This window comes from Artemia sp. Qi Xiang Cuo, chromosome 19, assembly GCF_049724085.1.
Source record: "Artemia sp. Qi Xiang Cuo chromosome 19, ASM4972408v1, whole genome shotgun sequence".
Classification (NCBI taxonomy): domain Eukaryota; kingdom Metazoa; phylum Arthropoda; class Branchiopoda; order Anostraca; family Artemiidae; genus Artemia; species Artemia sp. Qi Xiang Cuo.
This window is the reverse complement of record NC_142812.1, coordinates 12,245,313-12,261,720: the sequence shown is the minus strand read 5'-3', so window position 1 is coordinate 12,261,720 and position 16,408 is coordinate 12,245,313. Positions and strand designations below refer to the sequence as shown.

At 35.9% G+C, this 16,408-nt stretch overlaps 1 protein-coding gene across 1 annotated transcript in view; it reads right to left on the bottom strand.

Moving 5' to 3' along the window:
* The window catches only part of uif (sushi, von Willebrand factor type A, EGF and pentraxin domain-containing protein uif), a 192,887-nt gene extending 178,565 nt beyond the window's left edge, over nucleotides 1-14,322 (bottom strand). The window contains exons 1-4 of the mRNA XM_089105261.1: nucleotides 14,166-14,322; nucleotides 10,370-10,436; nucleotides 6,412-6,445; nucleotides 28-109 (exon numbers count right to left, since the gene is read on the bottom strand). Coding sequence (XP_088961387.1) covers nucleotides 28-109; nucleotides 6,412-6,445; nucleotides 10,370-10,432 — 179 coding nt within the window. The 5' untranslated portion in view covers nucleotides 10,433-10,436; nucleotides 14,166-14,322. The remainder of the gene's footprint in view (nucleotides 1-27; nucleotides 110-6,411; nucleotides 6,446-10,369; nucleotides 10,437-14,165) is intronic.
* Nucleotides 14,323-16,408: the final 2,086 nt, after the last annotated feature.

Sequence of the window (16,408 nt, the reverse complement as noted above, 5' to 3'; positions counted from 1 at the left end):
TAAAACCAAATTAATTAAATTACTTACTTTTTGCATAGGCTAGCTGCTTTATCCCAAGAATGCCTCACACCAAAATACCTTAAGCAATGTAGGCCGTGTCTTTCCCATCCTGGATAAAAAGGAAAAACAATTAAAAAACTATAATCAAAATTATGGTGAAGAAATAATTACAAAAAAATAATAAACGAGTATATTTATGCAAACAACCATGGATTCTTATTTAACCACTTTTTCAAGACCCAATTTAATAAAAATTATTAGGACATAATTCTGAGTTTTCTGAAATTTATGGAAAAACTTGTGCCAATCCCGAAGGCCCTCTAAAGGTGTCGATCGCTTATTCCAACGAAATGTTTTCACTTTAAATGGTTCTCCATTATTTAACTAATTAAACTATTTTAATAGAACTTGTTTTCCTTTGTATTTGCCCCCCCCGAAATACAGTTTCTCACAAAGAGAAACTATATTTGATCAAGTAGAGACCACCATTTAACCAAAAGAGAATAGCAAAAAAACATAAAACTCTTCTTATACTACTTAGATTGCAGATTCAATATTTATTTCCACATGTCAAATCAAATCTGCTTTAAGGGCTACCTTCTAAATTCCCTGTACCTGATAAGGTACAGGGTCTTACCTTACCTGATAAGGTAAGTCCTTCTAAATTCCCTGATAAGGTAAAAGGCCATAACTCTAGCACATTTCCCGATTGGTTTTTATAGCTTTTTTTTAAAGACCTTTTAACTGTAAAAAAAACCTACTTCAAAGATAGGCTACTGATGACAAACAGAACAAGAGAGATTGCTATCGTATACTTCAACATTCAAAAGTGCACTTTAACTTCATTGGTTTATTTTTGTGATGTACTTTAGCAACACTGGTGGATCCAGGGGGGTGCCCCCCTAACATAGTTTAAGTAGTATAACTTGCTTAATTAAAGCAAATTTGCGTTAATTAAACTTGCTCCTAACGCAAGGTTATCGGATCAGCCTATTTTGCCCCCCCCCCCTAAAAAAATCCTGGATCCGCCCCTGTTTAGCGAGCAAATCCTGCAATTCCGTATTTTGGTGAGAAAGGTCTTCTTAACTCATTTATCGTTCATCTTTAATTTAAAGTTATCCGTGAAGTAATTCCGGAAAACTGGAATTCGTCCAGTAAAATATATATAGATATTTTTTAATGGGCAAAAAAAAAATCATATCATCCTTGGAGCAAAAGTTTATATAAAATCCAATTCTGTACGTGAAACTAAAAGAATATTATATTGAGTGATTATCCTAGCTCTTCTTCCAAAAGGAAAAAAGACAGAGAATTAGAAGATGTTTCATAGATTCAGCTGCTAGCAGTGGCATTATTACGTCGAAATCCTGGGGGGGGGGGGGGCAAAGGTGGAGCCAATTTTCCCAAATCAAGTGAAAATGACCGTGAAAACTGAAAAAATGAGTCTTATACAACCATAAAGGCAAAGATATACTTAAGAAAGTTGACCTGTTTCTCTGGAGACTTAAATTATGCAGGCTTATCTTAATTTTGACAAGATTTTTTGCAGAAAGTAAATTTCAGCTAGGGGTCAAGCTGAGGTCTGGGGGAGACTAGGGTCTGGAGGAAGCAGTTGCCCCCTTCTCCATAGCAAATTACGCCCCTGGCTGCTAGCCAACGGACTAGGGAATCCGTCAAAGTTAGCCTTCGGACGATTTCAGATTCCCAGTAGATAACCCCCTTTCAAAGGATATATCCCTTTCAAAACTGTCAGAATAAACATTAAAATTGCTTTTGCATGTTGTAGCTGCCATATCTAAACATTTCCCCAGGAATTGCTTTCAGGACAGGAACCAGGTACGGATAATTTACTGCAGGAAGCCCCAGATTCGGAGAAAGAAGACACTAAAAAATGACAAATTGTTCGAAAAAAAGGTACTTATCGGTTATGTAATAAACACTCAAAAAGTGAAGTTGGGTTAATACTATTGAAATGAAACAAAATTATGATGAAAATATAATAGTTTAGAAACAAATTTTGGCTATATATTTGCACATTAGGGGGGTGGGGGGTAAAGCATAGCATATATTAAATACGTAACCTAAACAAACCTATTCTAGCCTAACCTAACTGAAACACCAACTAAATACTTAAATAAAATATAGCTACAACTTATTTTCCAACCCAGGCAAAGCTAATTCTCTGGTATAAAAAGTTGCTTGACCAGTTTCTTGTGTCATGTTCACATTATTTGCGGTCGAAATTCTCGAGTGTTTCATATAACCGATAAGTTCCGAAAAATATAGGAATAACTGGTTCAAAAATTGGTGGAATCTCAACCTCTCTAAATATGACTCTGTCAAAATATGACTCTGTCATATTTAATTGTGGGTGCAAGATCCATTTCACAGCCAGAACAGTGGGGAGTGGGGTAAGCATTATCCAACCGGACGAAGCTCCTCACTAAAAGAAGAGTGCCAAAGAGAGAGATAGAGAGAGAGGGAGAGAGAGAGAGAGAGAGAAAGAAAGACATCTGATTGAAATCTGAAACATGATAAAAAAGATGAGAATTCTCCGAAGTTTCTATGACCATGAGTTGGAGTTAGGGACGAGGAAAGGGGAGCCCCCCTTCTGTACGGAATTAAATCTGCTCGTTTTGGGGTTCAATGTTACTCTTTACTTTCATAATAACGGCGTAGACCAGAAATATTCACAAAAATCAAGAGGGATTAAATATCAATTTCCAGTTTTCTGATACGTTTTTAAGGTTGTTGTTGTCCTCCAACCCCGAAAAATAACACAAAAAAAAGTCCTGAATACGGCCCTGGGGATTATAAATCAATTTATCCTCCTTTTGTCTCTTTCTTAGAACTAATTCAGTATTTATCTTGAGGCTCAATGAGAGTTGGGATGTTTTTGCATTAAAACGTACCCTTTGAGGCATCTCCCTCCCTCCCTAACTAGCAAAAATATTTTTAAGGTTTAAACAAATTTCACTGTCTTAGGTAAATTCTCTGTTGATTTACAACTCCAAACGTTTGCCTATAAGGGCTTTTAACCCTCTACAATAGGATTCTATGATTGTTTTATAGTTAGGAAGGGAGAGGGATACCTCAAAAAGTGCATTTTAATACCCAAAAATCCCTCTTTGAGCCTTCAGATAAATACAGAATTTGTTCTAAGGGAGAGACGAGGGGAGGGTGGAGGTAGAAACTGTTATATAATCCCCAGGGCCGCATTAAGGATTTTTTTGGGGTGGTTATTTTTTTTTGGGGGGGGGAGGGACAAAAAAGAGTAACATTATACTCCAAAATGAGCAGAATCTATTCCGTATTGGAGGGGGACCTCCCCTTCCTCATCCCCAGCTTCACCTCATGGTCGCATAAACTTTGGAGGGTGCTCATTTGATCAGAAATTGAGAGTTCTGGTCGTTTTTTATATAAGTCAAAAGTGATTTGAGACCAACCAGCCGCAAGGGGTATTTTCTGGGGGGAGGTATTTTCCAGGTGGGGTAAACGCAGGCTCCCCAAAAATACAGCTTCAGTTTATAGAAAGAACAAGAAAGCTTAGAGTTATATTGAAAGGAGACAGGTCCGACAAATGAAAGAATAGAGAGAGTAATAGAGACATATAGAGAAACAGAGTTTTAGTTTAAGTAAAACTTAATACCAGAAGAAAAACATCGAAAAGGGGTAACAAAATAATTTTTACTACTTATATTAAAAAAGACAAAAAGTCGTGCTCAAAAGAGAAAAAGAACAATTTTTCTTTAAAGAAGGGTGCTATGTTTTATTCAAACCAATCATGTATACTTTTGTTAATTTATTTGTGTAGTTTACTGCACGAGCTTTATCACATTGGCAACTCTGCCCGGTTCACGGTTTCCCCCATATTTTTTTCATGTAATTCATCTGTTTCTGTTGCTTTGTTTGTTTCTTTCGGCGAAGGGAATTATTCAATTTCCTGGTGGTAAAATTTAGCCTCATCCCCTACTTCTCAAAACATATATCTATGGCAGTCCTGGAATAGCATCGGGTACCTAAGCATGGGGGATCTCGAACCCATGCTCCCCCCGAATCTCGATGTTGTTTATAATTCGCCAGGTTCGTTTCTTAATTTACCTTATATACCGTTTTGGTACAGAACATCCTCAAGAAGTGAAGTTAGGTGAAGAAAAGATGTGAAGAAAAGTGAAGAAATTAGGTTAATCCTCATGAAATATCCCAAAAGATGATGTATGAAATATGAAAAGATGAAAAATGTATTACTTTAAAAGATGAAAAAGATGAAAAATATATAGATGAAAAAAATAGATGAAAAAGATGAAACTCTAGAAACAAAATTATGGAAACTATGACGAAGAATTGTGGAAAGCGCCGCACAAATTGTGTGCCGCACCAAATGCATTTTATTAAATAATTGCTCAAAAAAGAAGATAGCGTTCAAATTGTCTCTAACAAAGTAAAGGAAGAATCCATCATTATCATTTTCAAAGTCATTGTAGTTGCGTGTAGGTCCCGTTAGTAGGTTATGTACTTGTTCAAAAAGTTGCGTAATTGCGTGAGGAAAAAATGTCGTAAGACGAAGCGAATTTTTTAAGGAAATATTCCCTTACGGCGATAATTCTACTCTTTCTAAATTCAGACCAAGTGAAACAACTTTCACACGGCGATGTAATTTTTTATGCTAAGGGGTTAAGTTACGTTACGCTAAGCATAGCTTTTCAAACTTAAACAAGTCCTTGTGGGGGCGACTTTCAGCAACCACGTACACCAAGTGGTGCGTGTCACGCGAGGCGGAACTCTGTGGCGTATGTGTCGCTTGGAAACGTACACAAAGTGGCGGAAAGTGGGCGATCTCTATAAAGCCGTTTGACACAAGGTTAATGTAAAAATCCATAAAATCATACAATCATCGTCTAAAACCATCATAGTCATCATAAGCAAACTACCGAAGATCAAAAATATGGAATTGGTAGGGTATTTCACGCTTGAAAGGCTTTATAGGAAAATATTGTCAATTTATGTTTCAAATCTATCAACTGCTTATCCAGAAATTCCATTTTGGGCTACTGTGTTGACTCTTTCACTGCTTAATATAAACTCGCTTAATGTACAATTCTATGACGAGCCCGATTCTACTTGGAACTGTCTACGTTAGTGGCGTTATTTGCTCTGTAAGATCATATAACGTAGCCTAAATACTAGCGTGGAAAATTCGACGGCGCAATGCGAAAACACAAGTAGCAGGGTTGCCATCTGTAGCACTAAAGCGCTATTTTAGCACTATAGCACTTATTATGTGAAGCACTGTAGCAAGGGCTCAGGGTTGCTAAAGAAGGGCTAAAATAGCACGAAAGTAATATTAATCACTATTTCTGTCAATTATTTGACTATAGCACCGAAAATCGCTGCGTGGCATGCATATTTGGCCAATTGTAGCGCTTTAGGAACCGACCGAGGTGAAAACCTGACCACCAGCCTAAGAAAGTCTATTTGGAAATTTTTCAATTAAAGGGGGTTAGGTAAATTTTGAATGTTTTAAATTACTTAGTTATAAATTAGCGTGAACCCACCGCTTGGTGCGTCTTTTTACGCTCTTTCCTGAATTTATTGTTTCCTGAATTTCGCTAGCTGCTGAATTGATGTCAATAATATGGATAGTTTCTCTGAAAAAGCAAAGGCCGTGTGAAAGATACAGATTTTCGAACAGGAAAACCTAACTTTGTACATGAAGCCAGGAATGTCGATTGGGGAAGGGGCAAAAGATGGGAGGGGGCTATTACCCTTGCCCTAGATTTTGATATAACGTTTTATAAATTTCCCCAGAAGATTGGAAAAAAGTATCCCCCACACCCAAAGATGTTGAAAATACTTTTTTTTATCTTCATAAAAAACAATACCCCCTCCCATACAATTTCGTGAATTAGTGCCACTGCAAGAAGTCACGGTTTTGCTTCTTGTAGTGAAATAGAATATTATGAGTAAAAACGCAAAAATCTTAATTGTATTGCAGACAAGGGTCCGAAGCCAGCTACTCCCTCATTGTACACTCAAGTCCAACTATAGCTATGGATCCCGGGCATTTGCGAGGATACGGGCTATTCAGATTTAATTCATGCTATTTTACTAAAAAACGGATTAAAACTAATCCCCCCCCCCTATATTTCAAAAATACTTTTGGTACCTTTATCAAAGAAAAACATCAACGAAAAAAAAAACATCCTTGACCCTGTTCGCTGCGCTGCTAAAGATTGTGAAAATAATAAAACTGAAAATAATAAACTAAAATAATAATAATAATAAAAATAATAAAAGTCCGTGCTCTCTAAAGGGTCTGGGTTCCAAAGTTGCAGTCATTAACGAGTTTCGGGGGAGAAGGGTGGGCTTTTTGCAGTGAAATTGAAAAGTGAAATAGAACATGTTGCTTACCTTCCAGGCACTCGAACGATTCTTCAGTGAAATCCTAAAAGAAATATCTTTTAAAAAAAGCTACATATATGTTATCAATCTCAAAATATTTTTAAACGAACTTCTCAAGAAATAAGATGTTTTCTGCTGTGGCAAGTGGCAAGCAGACAGATATTTTGGTTATATCTAATCCAGAAAAAAAGGAAATACCTAATTAAGAACAACAATAATTCACATTTCAAAACTAAACGATAACTTTTTTGGAACGGCGGATCTGTGGTGCGTCTGGACCTTGGACTTCAGTTCATTAGAGTTGAAATGCATTAAACTTCAAGCGTTTTACCCTCCATAGTCAAGTTAATCTGGCCATATTACCACCGAACTCTAGTTGGACTTTTCATAACTCCCGTTAATAAGCAGGGTTGTCAACTTCTCGCATTCATTCTAAAATAGTTTGTCATACTGACGAAGAATCATACTTCTGGCTTTCGGACCTTAAGTTTGACGTGACTGCGGTCAAACCAAATGCAATAGCTCATGGTCCGAAAAAAAAAACTATTGATGCAAAGATTCTTGCAAATCCAATAAAATAAAAATTTTAAAAAATTAAAATTTTATAAAGGGCAAAACCTTCAAGTAAGATATTCAAAAACCTCCAAAGAGAAAAACTAGATCAAATAAGCTAACGCATTCTAGATAATAGCATAAAAAGATGAAAAAACTGATGTTTTACAAAAATAAAGGAAAATGAAATAAAATGAAGTTTAGATAACTATGTTTTTTTTCGTTTTGTTCTGTTTTTAAGCTTTTGTTCTTTTTCTTCATATTTTTAATTTATTTTTTAGTATTTTAACTGTTTTTATCTAGGTTTTATTCAAATTGCAGTTGATAAAAGCTATTGGATATGAGGCCACAATATCCGAACATTTTAGTGAAATAATTACTCGTTAATTTACATTAATTTCTTTTGGCTTTCATTTGGCTGTTTTCTATCTCGCTGTGTATTATTGCCGAGATATTCGTGTAGGTTAGTTTGGCCATCACTGTTTAAGTACTGTCACTGTCTTAGTTAATAGCCTGCCACCGCCTGTTGGATGAACAGATCCAATTGAATCACTGAATTTAATTTAAAAATAAAGAGGATAATCCCAAAGACGCATCCTATATCCCCTTAGAAATATTTGAGACAGAGACAAAATAAACGAAAATCTCCATGCTTTGGATTATATTTTTTTTGCACTTTTCACCTCACCCCTCTCAATGGTGAATCCAAAATAATTTTTAAAAACTGCGGCGCAAAGTGCCACAGTTTTACTGCAATTTCACTGGAATCTTGCTTTTTGCTGGTGAAACAGCCGGTATACTCCCCCCTTCCCTCAACTATGGCAGGCGACACCATAGCTACTATTTTTAAAAAAAGGTGATATGTAATATGTTCTGCGCGATTGTTGTTTATACTCGACAGTCTTAAACTAAGCCCGTTGGATCAACTGGTCTAACCCACTTTACTTTCCTGTTTCGGTTTTCAATATAGTTTATTCAAAGGTTCACACAAGCCTTTTCTTTGGGAGGGGGGGGGTGCATAAGTATAGTTTACATGAGAGGGAATTCAAAATCATAGACAAAAATTTTGCTCGCGGTTCAAACCTTTTCTTTCTCTAGTAAAGTTCATGCCATGTAACCAAGGCTACATCCAAGGGGTGAGGGGTTAGGGAGTATGACTCCCCGAAATGTTTTTCCGACTCGTAAAAACGTAAAAAAAAATAAACAAATTTTTGATGCGTTTTCTATACACAAAATTTGTACCCCCCCCCCTCCCACCCCCGTAAAAAATTCTGGATACGGCCCTGCATGTAACATAACGTTTTTTGAGTAAACGCAGTTGGAAAATCCATTAACGTTCGACTTCAAATCCATTCAAGTTTTCCTTCGGCACTGTCGAAACCAAGGAAATACCATTCAAGGCAAAAAAAAAGACACATAAAAAAACATTTTCAAAAATTAAACAATACTTTGTTTCGCGGCGTGAAGTTCTTTTTGGCAGTTAAAGAAATAACGAACCATCAAACATTAGTTAGTCTAACGACAATCCGATTTTCGGCATTGTCACGCCTAAAAGTTATATCTGAAATTTTTACCCTTTTGAGATAGTTGCCAAATATCGTTTGCTAAGCTGTTCTCAATAGGAGCATCAGTAGGACAATTCGATCAGGAGGATTAAAGCGTTACTGAACATATAATGCCCTGCTGAGCTTTACTTTGAGAACATGTTGTTAAACGGTTATTGACAATTATCTTTAAAGTATGAAAATGTCAAATGTGATCCTAGGACTGACAACGGCTTTTGGCTCTAAATAAGAGGTAAAATGATGTTCTGTTTTGCATCTTAATGACCATAACAACTTCTTTTTTCTTTTTCATCGCTCATTATTGGCTCGTTAGATTTAGGACCAACCTCTTTGCACTGACGGGGGGGGGGGGTATCTCCGCGCAGGACAGTTTTCTAATTTTGGTTGGCATCCTAATGTTGGTTCGCACACTTGTCATTCTACTGTTCCTAACTTTTCTCAAACTTTTTTCCAAACTTTCTTGGTGAGAAAGCACAACTGGCTATTCTACTTTTAACATATTCACTGCATCCACCAGCACCGTTTCCAGCGTCTTCCACCGTCTTCCAGTTAGAACAATCGTTCTGAATTATATAAGAAATACAGAACGCTTAAACATTGTCTGATCGCTATTGCCTTGTTATGCCCATGGAAGGAGGCCACGGCCAGTCGTTGGACTCGTGATATATAGTTGGTATTAGTATTTTTTTTTCCTATGTATTTTAGTAGTTTTATTTGGTAGTTTTTATTTTATTTTAGTAGTTCTTTTATGTATTTTTCTGTAGTTTGTGAAATACCATGTATTGGTTTACCCACGTAATAAAATCATATCATCAGCATCATCATCCACCGTCTTTAAGCGGCGAATAATTCAGACATAATAACCCTGTAATTACAAGATACAAAAATACTTCAGCTCAACTCCAAAACCAGTAGCATCGGTTTTTTATTTATTTAAGTATTTGCAATTGCAAATACATATCTTACATATTTGAATAAAAACTTTATTTTTGCCGAATATAATTGTATTCACATATCATAATATAATGTCCAAAGAATAACTGTAAATTATGACCTAACCAAAATCAAGCATCAGAGCAGATATTTTTTCGGGGGGGGGATTTTTATTAATAATCATATGTCAAAGAAAACATCATGCTTAGCTTAGCAAGCTAGACATTTAATATTACTGTCTGATGATACACGTATCTTGTCTCTTCTGTGCAAGTTACAACAGTAGGCTTGTAGCAAAATTGCAATTTTCACGGGGAATAAAGTAATTTTAACTGAATAAATGGAAAGGTAAAATTTTAACTGAAATTATAACTGAAAATAATATAGCTGAATTATAGTAAATTATAACTGAAAAGGCTAAATTCTAGAAGATGGGCTTTTGTCTAGCTTGGAAATTAGTCAAGTTGGGCCATCAAACATTTCAGAGTATAAATTATAGTCTGTGAAGGTCTTTTGAAACATCTACCTTTACGTACCCCCTCCCAAAGAGAACTGACGGGATAAAATTCGTGTTATAAAAATGACACTTCAAGAAATAGATCTGAGGCCCAGAACTGAGGCCCAAGCAAGGTGTTTTGAACCTCATATCTTTCGTAAATCCTAACTTGTGCGGTTTAAAGGGTTTGAAAAATGCGTCTTCACTTGGAAAAAACCCGCTCAAAGCAAAAGAATTGTGTTTCCGAAACATACAGTCGAATAATAAGAAAACGAAAGAAAGCTGCAAAAACCGAAACTATGGAAGAAAAAAAAACCTTTAAAAAATGAATAATAATATATTAATGATAAATTAATAATAAAAATATATTAATAATAACACATTGTAATAATATATTACGTAATAATGAGATATACATTACCTGAGCATTTGCCTGCCAATTTTGATTGCTTAACAGCATCAAGAACAAAAATAAACGCCACATGACTCTAAAAAAGAAAATGTTTGATATATTAATTAGAACTTCATAAATGCATTAATTACTAATATTAACTAAATTGCAAAAACAACTTTATCAAGTCCATACTAATATTTTCTGAAAACCAAAAAGATTTTCCAAATTCTTTTTAATTGTTTTCTTGTGTTTGTTTCATGGACTTGGTCAAATAGGCCTCTGAACGGTCTGCGAAACATCAAATTTATTGAAGCCAACTTTATTAAGCCAATAGTAACATTTTCTGAAAACAAAAAAGATTCCTTAAATTCTTTTTAGTTTTGATTGTTTAATAGAATTGGTCAGATGGGTATCTGATCAGTCTGTGCAAAATCATTTATTTATTGATAGTGATTTGTGGTAGTTTTACGCTTGGAAGATTATTTGACTTTACATCTGCTCATTTTTGGCTTAATGGAGCTCTTTAATTTTCTTTGAAAAACTTGGTTTATGGATTTTTTTAAAATTAATTAACAATAATAAGTTAAATTGAGCTTTATATGTAGTATTCTAGATAAATAAATTCCCAAAACATGTTAGCACTGAAAATGTATCTAGGGGAGAAGGTAATCTTTGCTAAATACTTCCGGATGCAATAGACAATTGAGGTCTTGGAGGGTGTTGAGTCATGAAAATAAAAACAACCATAAACGAAATCAGAACCTGAATTGCATCGGAGGGTGTTGAGTTAGGACAGTGAAACCACTATTTGTCTCCATGTTCTATTCTTAGCTATACGAATGTGTTGTCAAGCTCCAATCTCTACTCTTTCCTGTTTTGAAGGCTTAGAAGATACTGCAGAGAAGACAGACAAAAAAAAAAAAAAAAAAAAAATGGTAATTCGTTTCACTAAAAAAAAACTCAGACTTTAAAAGTATTTTTGAATTGCCTAGAGTGTGTCAGCTGATGCTCTCTCTTTTAATGCCCTTGCAGCAATAACCTACATGAAATGGCCTACAACAGGGACAGTGGTGTCGTTGCGGGGGGGGGGCGATTATCCCTCCCACCCCTAATAATTCAGAGAAACATTATTATATAGCCATGCCCCTTGACTCTCCAAATGCACACCCCTTTTACCCACCAATTAAAATTCTGGAGCTACGCCTCTGACCAGGGGTTTTCAAACTTAAAAAAAAAAATTACCAAATAAATATGAAACAAAATAGATGAAATATACCAAAATAAGAAACCACTAAAATGTATTCCATGGTTTAGTTTAATATTCTACCAATAGAATATTAAAAAGGGTGCAATCTTACATTCAGTTTCAACAATCACTTAATTTATCATCTAAATTACTTACTTACTTACTTACTTAATTTACCATCATACCATCACTTAATTTACCATCTTACTTAATTATTTACTTACTTACTTAATTTACCATCATACCATCACTTAATTTTACTCTGTAAAAATTTCAGCTGTGTCTCTATTCTGAACTGAACGTTAGGCAACATTCTGAACTGAATGTTGCAAAGCATATCCTACTTCACAACATCCAGAAGATTTATATTTATTGAATTGTCAAAGTCGCTTCTAGTTTAACTATGTCTCAGGCCCCCCTTCATGTTCATTCCTGGATATCTCCGGTCCAACTTTTCGCACTTGCATCCCAAATCTAATGGGGCTAGATTTAGCCTTAGACTATTAGTGGTGTCAATTCGCAAAAAGGTAGGGGAGGGCATCTATTTTTCCGAAGTATAGGAGAGGACTTAGTTATTTTTTTTCAATGAAAATATCCTTTAAAACAGTGACAGATCCAGAGGGGGGCGGAGGGGGCACCCCCTAACGTAGTCTAAAGTAGTGCAATTTACTTAATTAACGCAAGTTTGCGTTAATTAAACTTGCTCCTAACGCAAGTTTATCGGATCAACCTATTTCCTCCCCCCTCCCCTAAAAAATTCTGGATCCGCCCTTGCTTCAAAAAGGCACTGATCAATGAAAATGCTCTAAAAAACCGTTTTTCTTCAAAATCCGGAGAGTGGCCAAAAATATAGGGAGCAAATGCTTCCCTCCCTCTTGCCAAATGACAATACTATAGGCTATATGCAAAAATTAGCTGATTCTGTTTTTTTTTTTCAAATTGAAATTATTTGGTATAAGTGAGCTGGTATAAACCAACAAAAACAGCTAACTTTTTATGCATTAACATTAAGCCAAAAATTAGCAGATACCAGAACACAATTTGCACTTTATTGAAAACAAAATATATTTTACATATTTTCACTTTTGTTTACTTATCAGTATAGCTATGTATATTAAACTAACAATCCGCAGTCATTTGTTTATTTTTTTATTTTTTTCAGTAATTGGCTTAATACGTGGTTATATCCACGCATAAGGGAAAAGCGGGGGTATGCCGTTCAACTTGAAACGACTCTAATAATCCAACAATACAGGGTCGTGTCGAGGGGGGGGGGTTACCCGGTTTGAACCCCCACCCCGAAATGTTTGTCTCACTCGTAAAAACGTAAAAAAAACGGATATAAACAAATTTTGTATGCTTTTTTTGTGTTTTTTTGGGGTAACACCCCCCCCCCAAAAAAAAAAATGTTTTTTAGTAAGACCCCCTCCGAAAAAAATCCTGGGTAGGGCCTTGCAGCAATATAAACAAAAATTATCTAAATGTAATGAAGAAAGAACTTTAAAAGCACAGTGTCAGGTTTAGAAAAGGGATTAGAACGTAGACGTTAAAGGGATTAGACGTTAGAACGTAGAGATATTGTATGAGGCGTGGTGTAAAGTTTAAAAACAAACAACTAATTTTATATCAAATCTTTCCATGCTTTTACATCTTTGAACTGAAGAGTATACGATCTTTAAAATAAAAATATTCCTTTCGTAAGTGTTCTGAAAACTGAAATGAATACTTAAAAGCAGCGAAATCACGCAACGACAAATGTTTTAAACTGAGAATGTTTAACATTCTTAGCACTTAAAATAATTATATATCAATGTTTAGTATAAGGCTAGCTTATTGATTAACAATTTCAAATTAAGCTTTTATTCGTTTTGTAATTCAGTAACTACTGTGTAAAAAATCCTTCGCTTCGATATTCTCATTAAGTTTTTACCAAAACCTTTTACCTTTCACCTGGGTGGTTTCGGGGAGGGGGGAATCTCCCTGACCCTACCTTATCCCCCAATCGGCACCCATATGGTCCCATATATCCTTCCTTAACGTATGAGGTTGAATTTTTTAGGAAGAGGGTTTTTAAAGACAAAGCTAGTCAATTTCTGGCTTTGTTTTTCTTCATATTTTACATAACCCAAGTGGCGGATCAAGGGGGGCGAGGGCAGCGCGCGCCCCCTAACGTAGTCTAAAGTATTGTAATTTACTTAATTAACGCAATTTTGCGTTAATTAAACTTGCTCCTAACGCGTTTATCAAATCAACCTATTTTGCACCCTCCCCTAAAAAAGTCCTGGATCCGCCCTTGCATAACCCTTTCACTTTTAGGAAGGATCTGGGTGACACAAACATGGACGCGTGAAAGTTTCATTTTCCTAGCCTAACCCCTTTCCAAGATACCCAAAAGTAGCTAAAGTAGAATTTTACCCTTTTGGCTTTTCTTTTAGACCCCCCCCCCCAAGAAAAATACGTGCAGGCCTGAGATTCCCCTACGTTTGTTAATTACAATCTCTGGTAAAAAAAAAAATTGTCTTGGCATAGCTTAACTTGGAAACTATGCCTAGAATATGTATTAAAAAAGTAACTCACAGACTAAAAAGAGCTTAAAGAGCCCAAAACAGGATATATGTCAATATAAAAATATCCAAGACAAAAATATTTCACAACATATCCAAACTTGGCAGTCAAATTCTATGTACACTGGTACAGAAAATAGTTAAACTAAGAAAATGGTGATTTCGTGGTACAGCAGTAGAATACCTGAAGAATCGCTTCAGGTAAACACTGACGTCACTAAAGCGGTATTTCTTACTCCTGGTAAAATTGGTATAAAACCGGGTAGTCAAAAAATGTACCTGTAAGGTATTATTTGATTGCCTTAAGAATTTTTCCGATTGTATGAATAGGCAACAGTATACCTAGCCTAAAGGCAAGACCTAGTGCTAATAATTTGAATTTCTTTAAGGGGTTTCACACTAGTTTGTTTCTTATACACCAGCAAAGAGAGTGAACACGAGTAGGTGCATGCAGAGGGATTTTTTCGAAGGGGGGGGGGAGTATACAAATTCGGAGACAAGAAATTAGGGTAAAATTCTACTTTAGCTACTTTTGGCTATCTTGGGAACGGGTTAGGTTAGGAAAATGAAATTTTCAGGGATGGGCCTACAGGCTAAAATGTCCCGGGAAGGTATTTTGAAATACCTACCTCCACTCCTTCTCCCTCTAGAGGGTCAAAATTTGCCTACATGACAGATCTATAGGCTACCTATTGAAATTTTGACATAACAACATTTTACCTTAATTTCAGTTATCAGTTTCTTTTTCTCTGGCTTTAGCTGTGAAAATGCAATTTCAGTTATTTGAGCAGAATTTTAAGACATAGCCTATAAATAGTTTATTTCCAAAATTTAGGAAATGTATTTGCATATCTTTAAAACCTTATAAATTGGGATTGAGCAAAGTTGTGAAGCTGAAAACCATTTTGTTGTACTTCATTTAAGCAGAAGATCTATTTTGCAAGGTTTAACTTCTGTAACTCACATATTTTTAAAGGTCATCATAGGTCAGGACCCTCTAGAGAGAGAAGGAGTGGAGGTGGGTACTTCAGAATATCTTCCTAGGACATGCTTTAGCCTGTAGACCCATCCCTAAAAGTCTGATTTTCCTAACCTAACCCCTTTCCAAGATAGTCAAAAGTAGCTAAAGTAGAATTTTACCGAAATTAGAATCAGGTAAAGTATATAAAAAGCACAGGCAAGAATTGGAAGCCATAGATTTTGAGGTACTGATGCACAGGGGCGAATCTCCAGCATTTTTTTTGGAGGGGGGGAGGGGTCCATGTTCGGATAGTCAAAGGGCATGGGGTGTATAATATTTTTTTTCTTCACATTATTGGGGGGGGCCTGCCCCCTTGCCACCCCCAAACGACACCACTGCTGGTGCATTATGCGGGCACCGGGAAGAAGTCAAGTTTGGTTAATGCTAATGAAATAAAATAAAATAGGATGAATATATAATGGTTTAGAAGCAAATTTTGGCTATATATTTGGACATTAAGGAGGGGGGATAAAGCATAGCATATATTAAATGCGTAACCTAACCAAACCTAGGTACGTTCCACCCTAAACCCTCTAAAAACAATCGTTTAAATACTGTAACTCATTGAAAAACAACGCTTTGCAGTCATTTATCTAAAGCGGTCTCTTGCAAATAGCCCGTTTGACGGGTTTTGTGACTAGTTTTCTTGATACGGTCTAAAGCAGTGCCCGCATAATGCACCAGTACCGATTTTGATTCTATCTAATCCAAGTCGATTTTATTGAGATTTGAGAGCCAATCACCCATCCATAGGGGCACCAATTCACGAAGCCATAACGGGGGGGGGGGGTTAAAGTGTATTTTCAAAATCTAGGATGAGGAGTAATTTTGTTATTTGATACTTGTGTCTTATAGCCACCACACTCAAGTTCAGTCGAGAAGTGAAGTTCGGTTAAGGCTAATGAAATAAAACTAAATATGATGAAATATAATACTTAAACAAAATTATGAAAACTACAACAAAGAATTATGGAAGGGGGGCCATCCAGAGTGCATTCTATTAAATACATAATCTAAACTAAGTATCCTAACCAAACCAAAATACCAACTAAATTTTTAATTAAAATATAGCTACAATGTAGTTTCCCACCGAGCCGAAGCTAATATTTTCTGGTATTTGCCAGTCTGCCAAGCACGCCGGCAGAAAATTTTCCAGGGGGGGGGGGGGGCAAACCCCAAAAGATCAGTGGTGGTTGGGTGACAGGGAATATATCCCAGAATAATTTTTCCGTAGG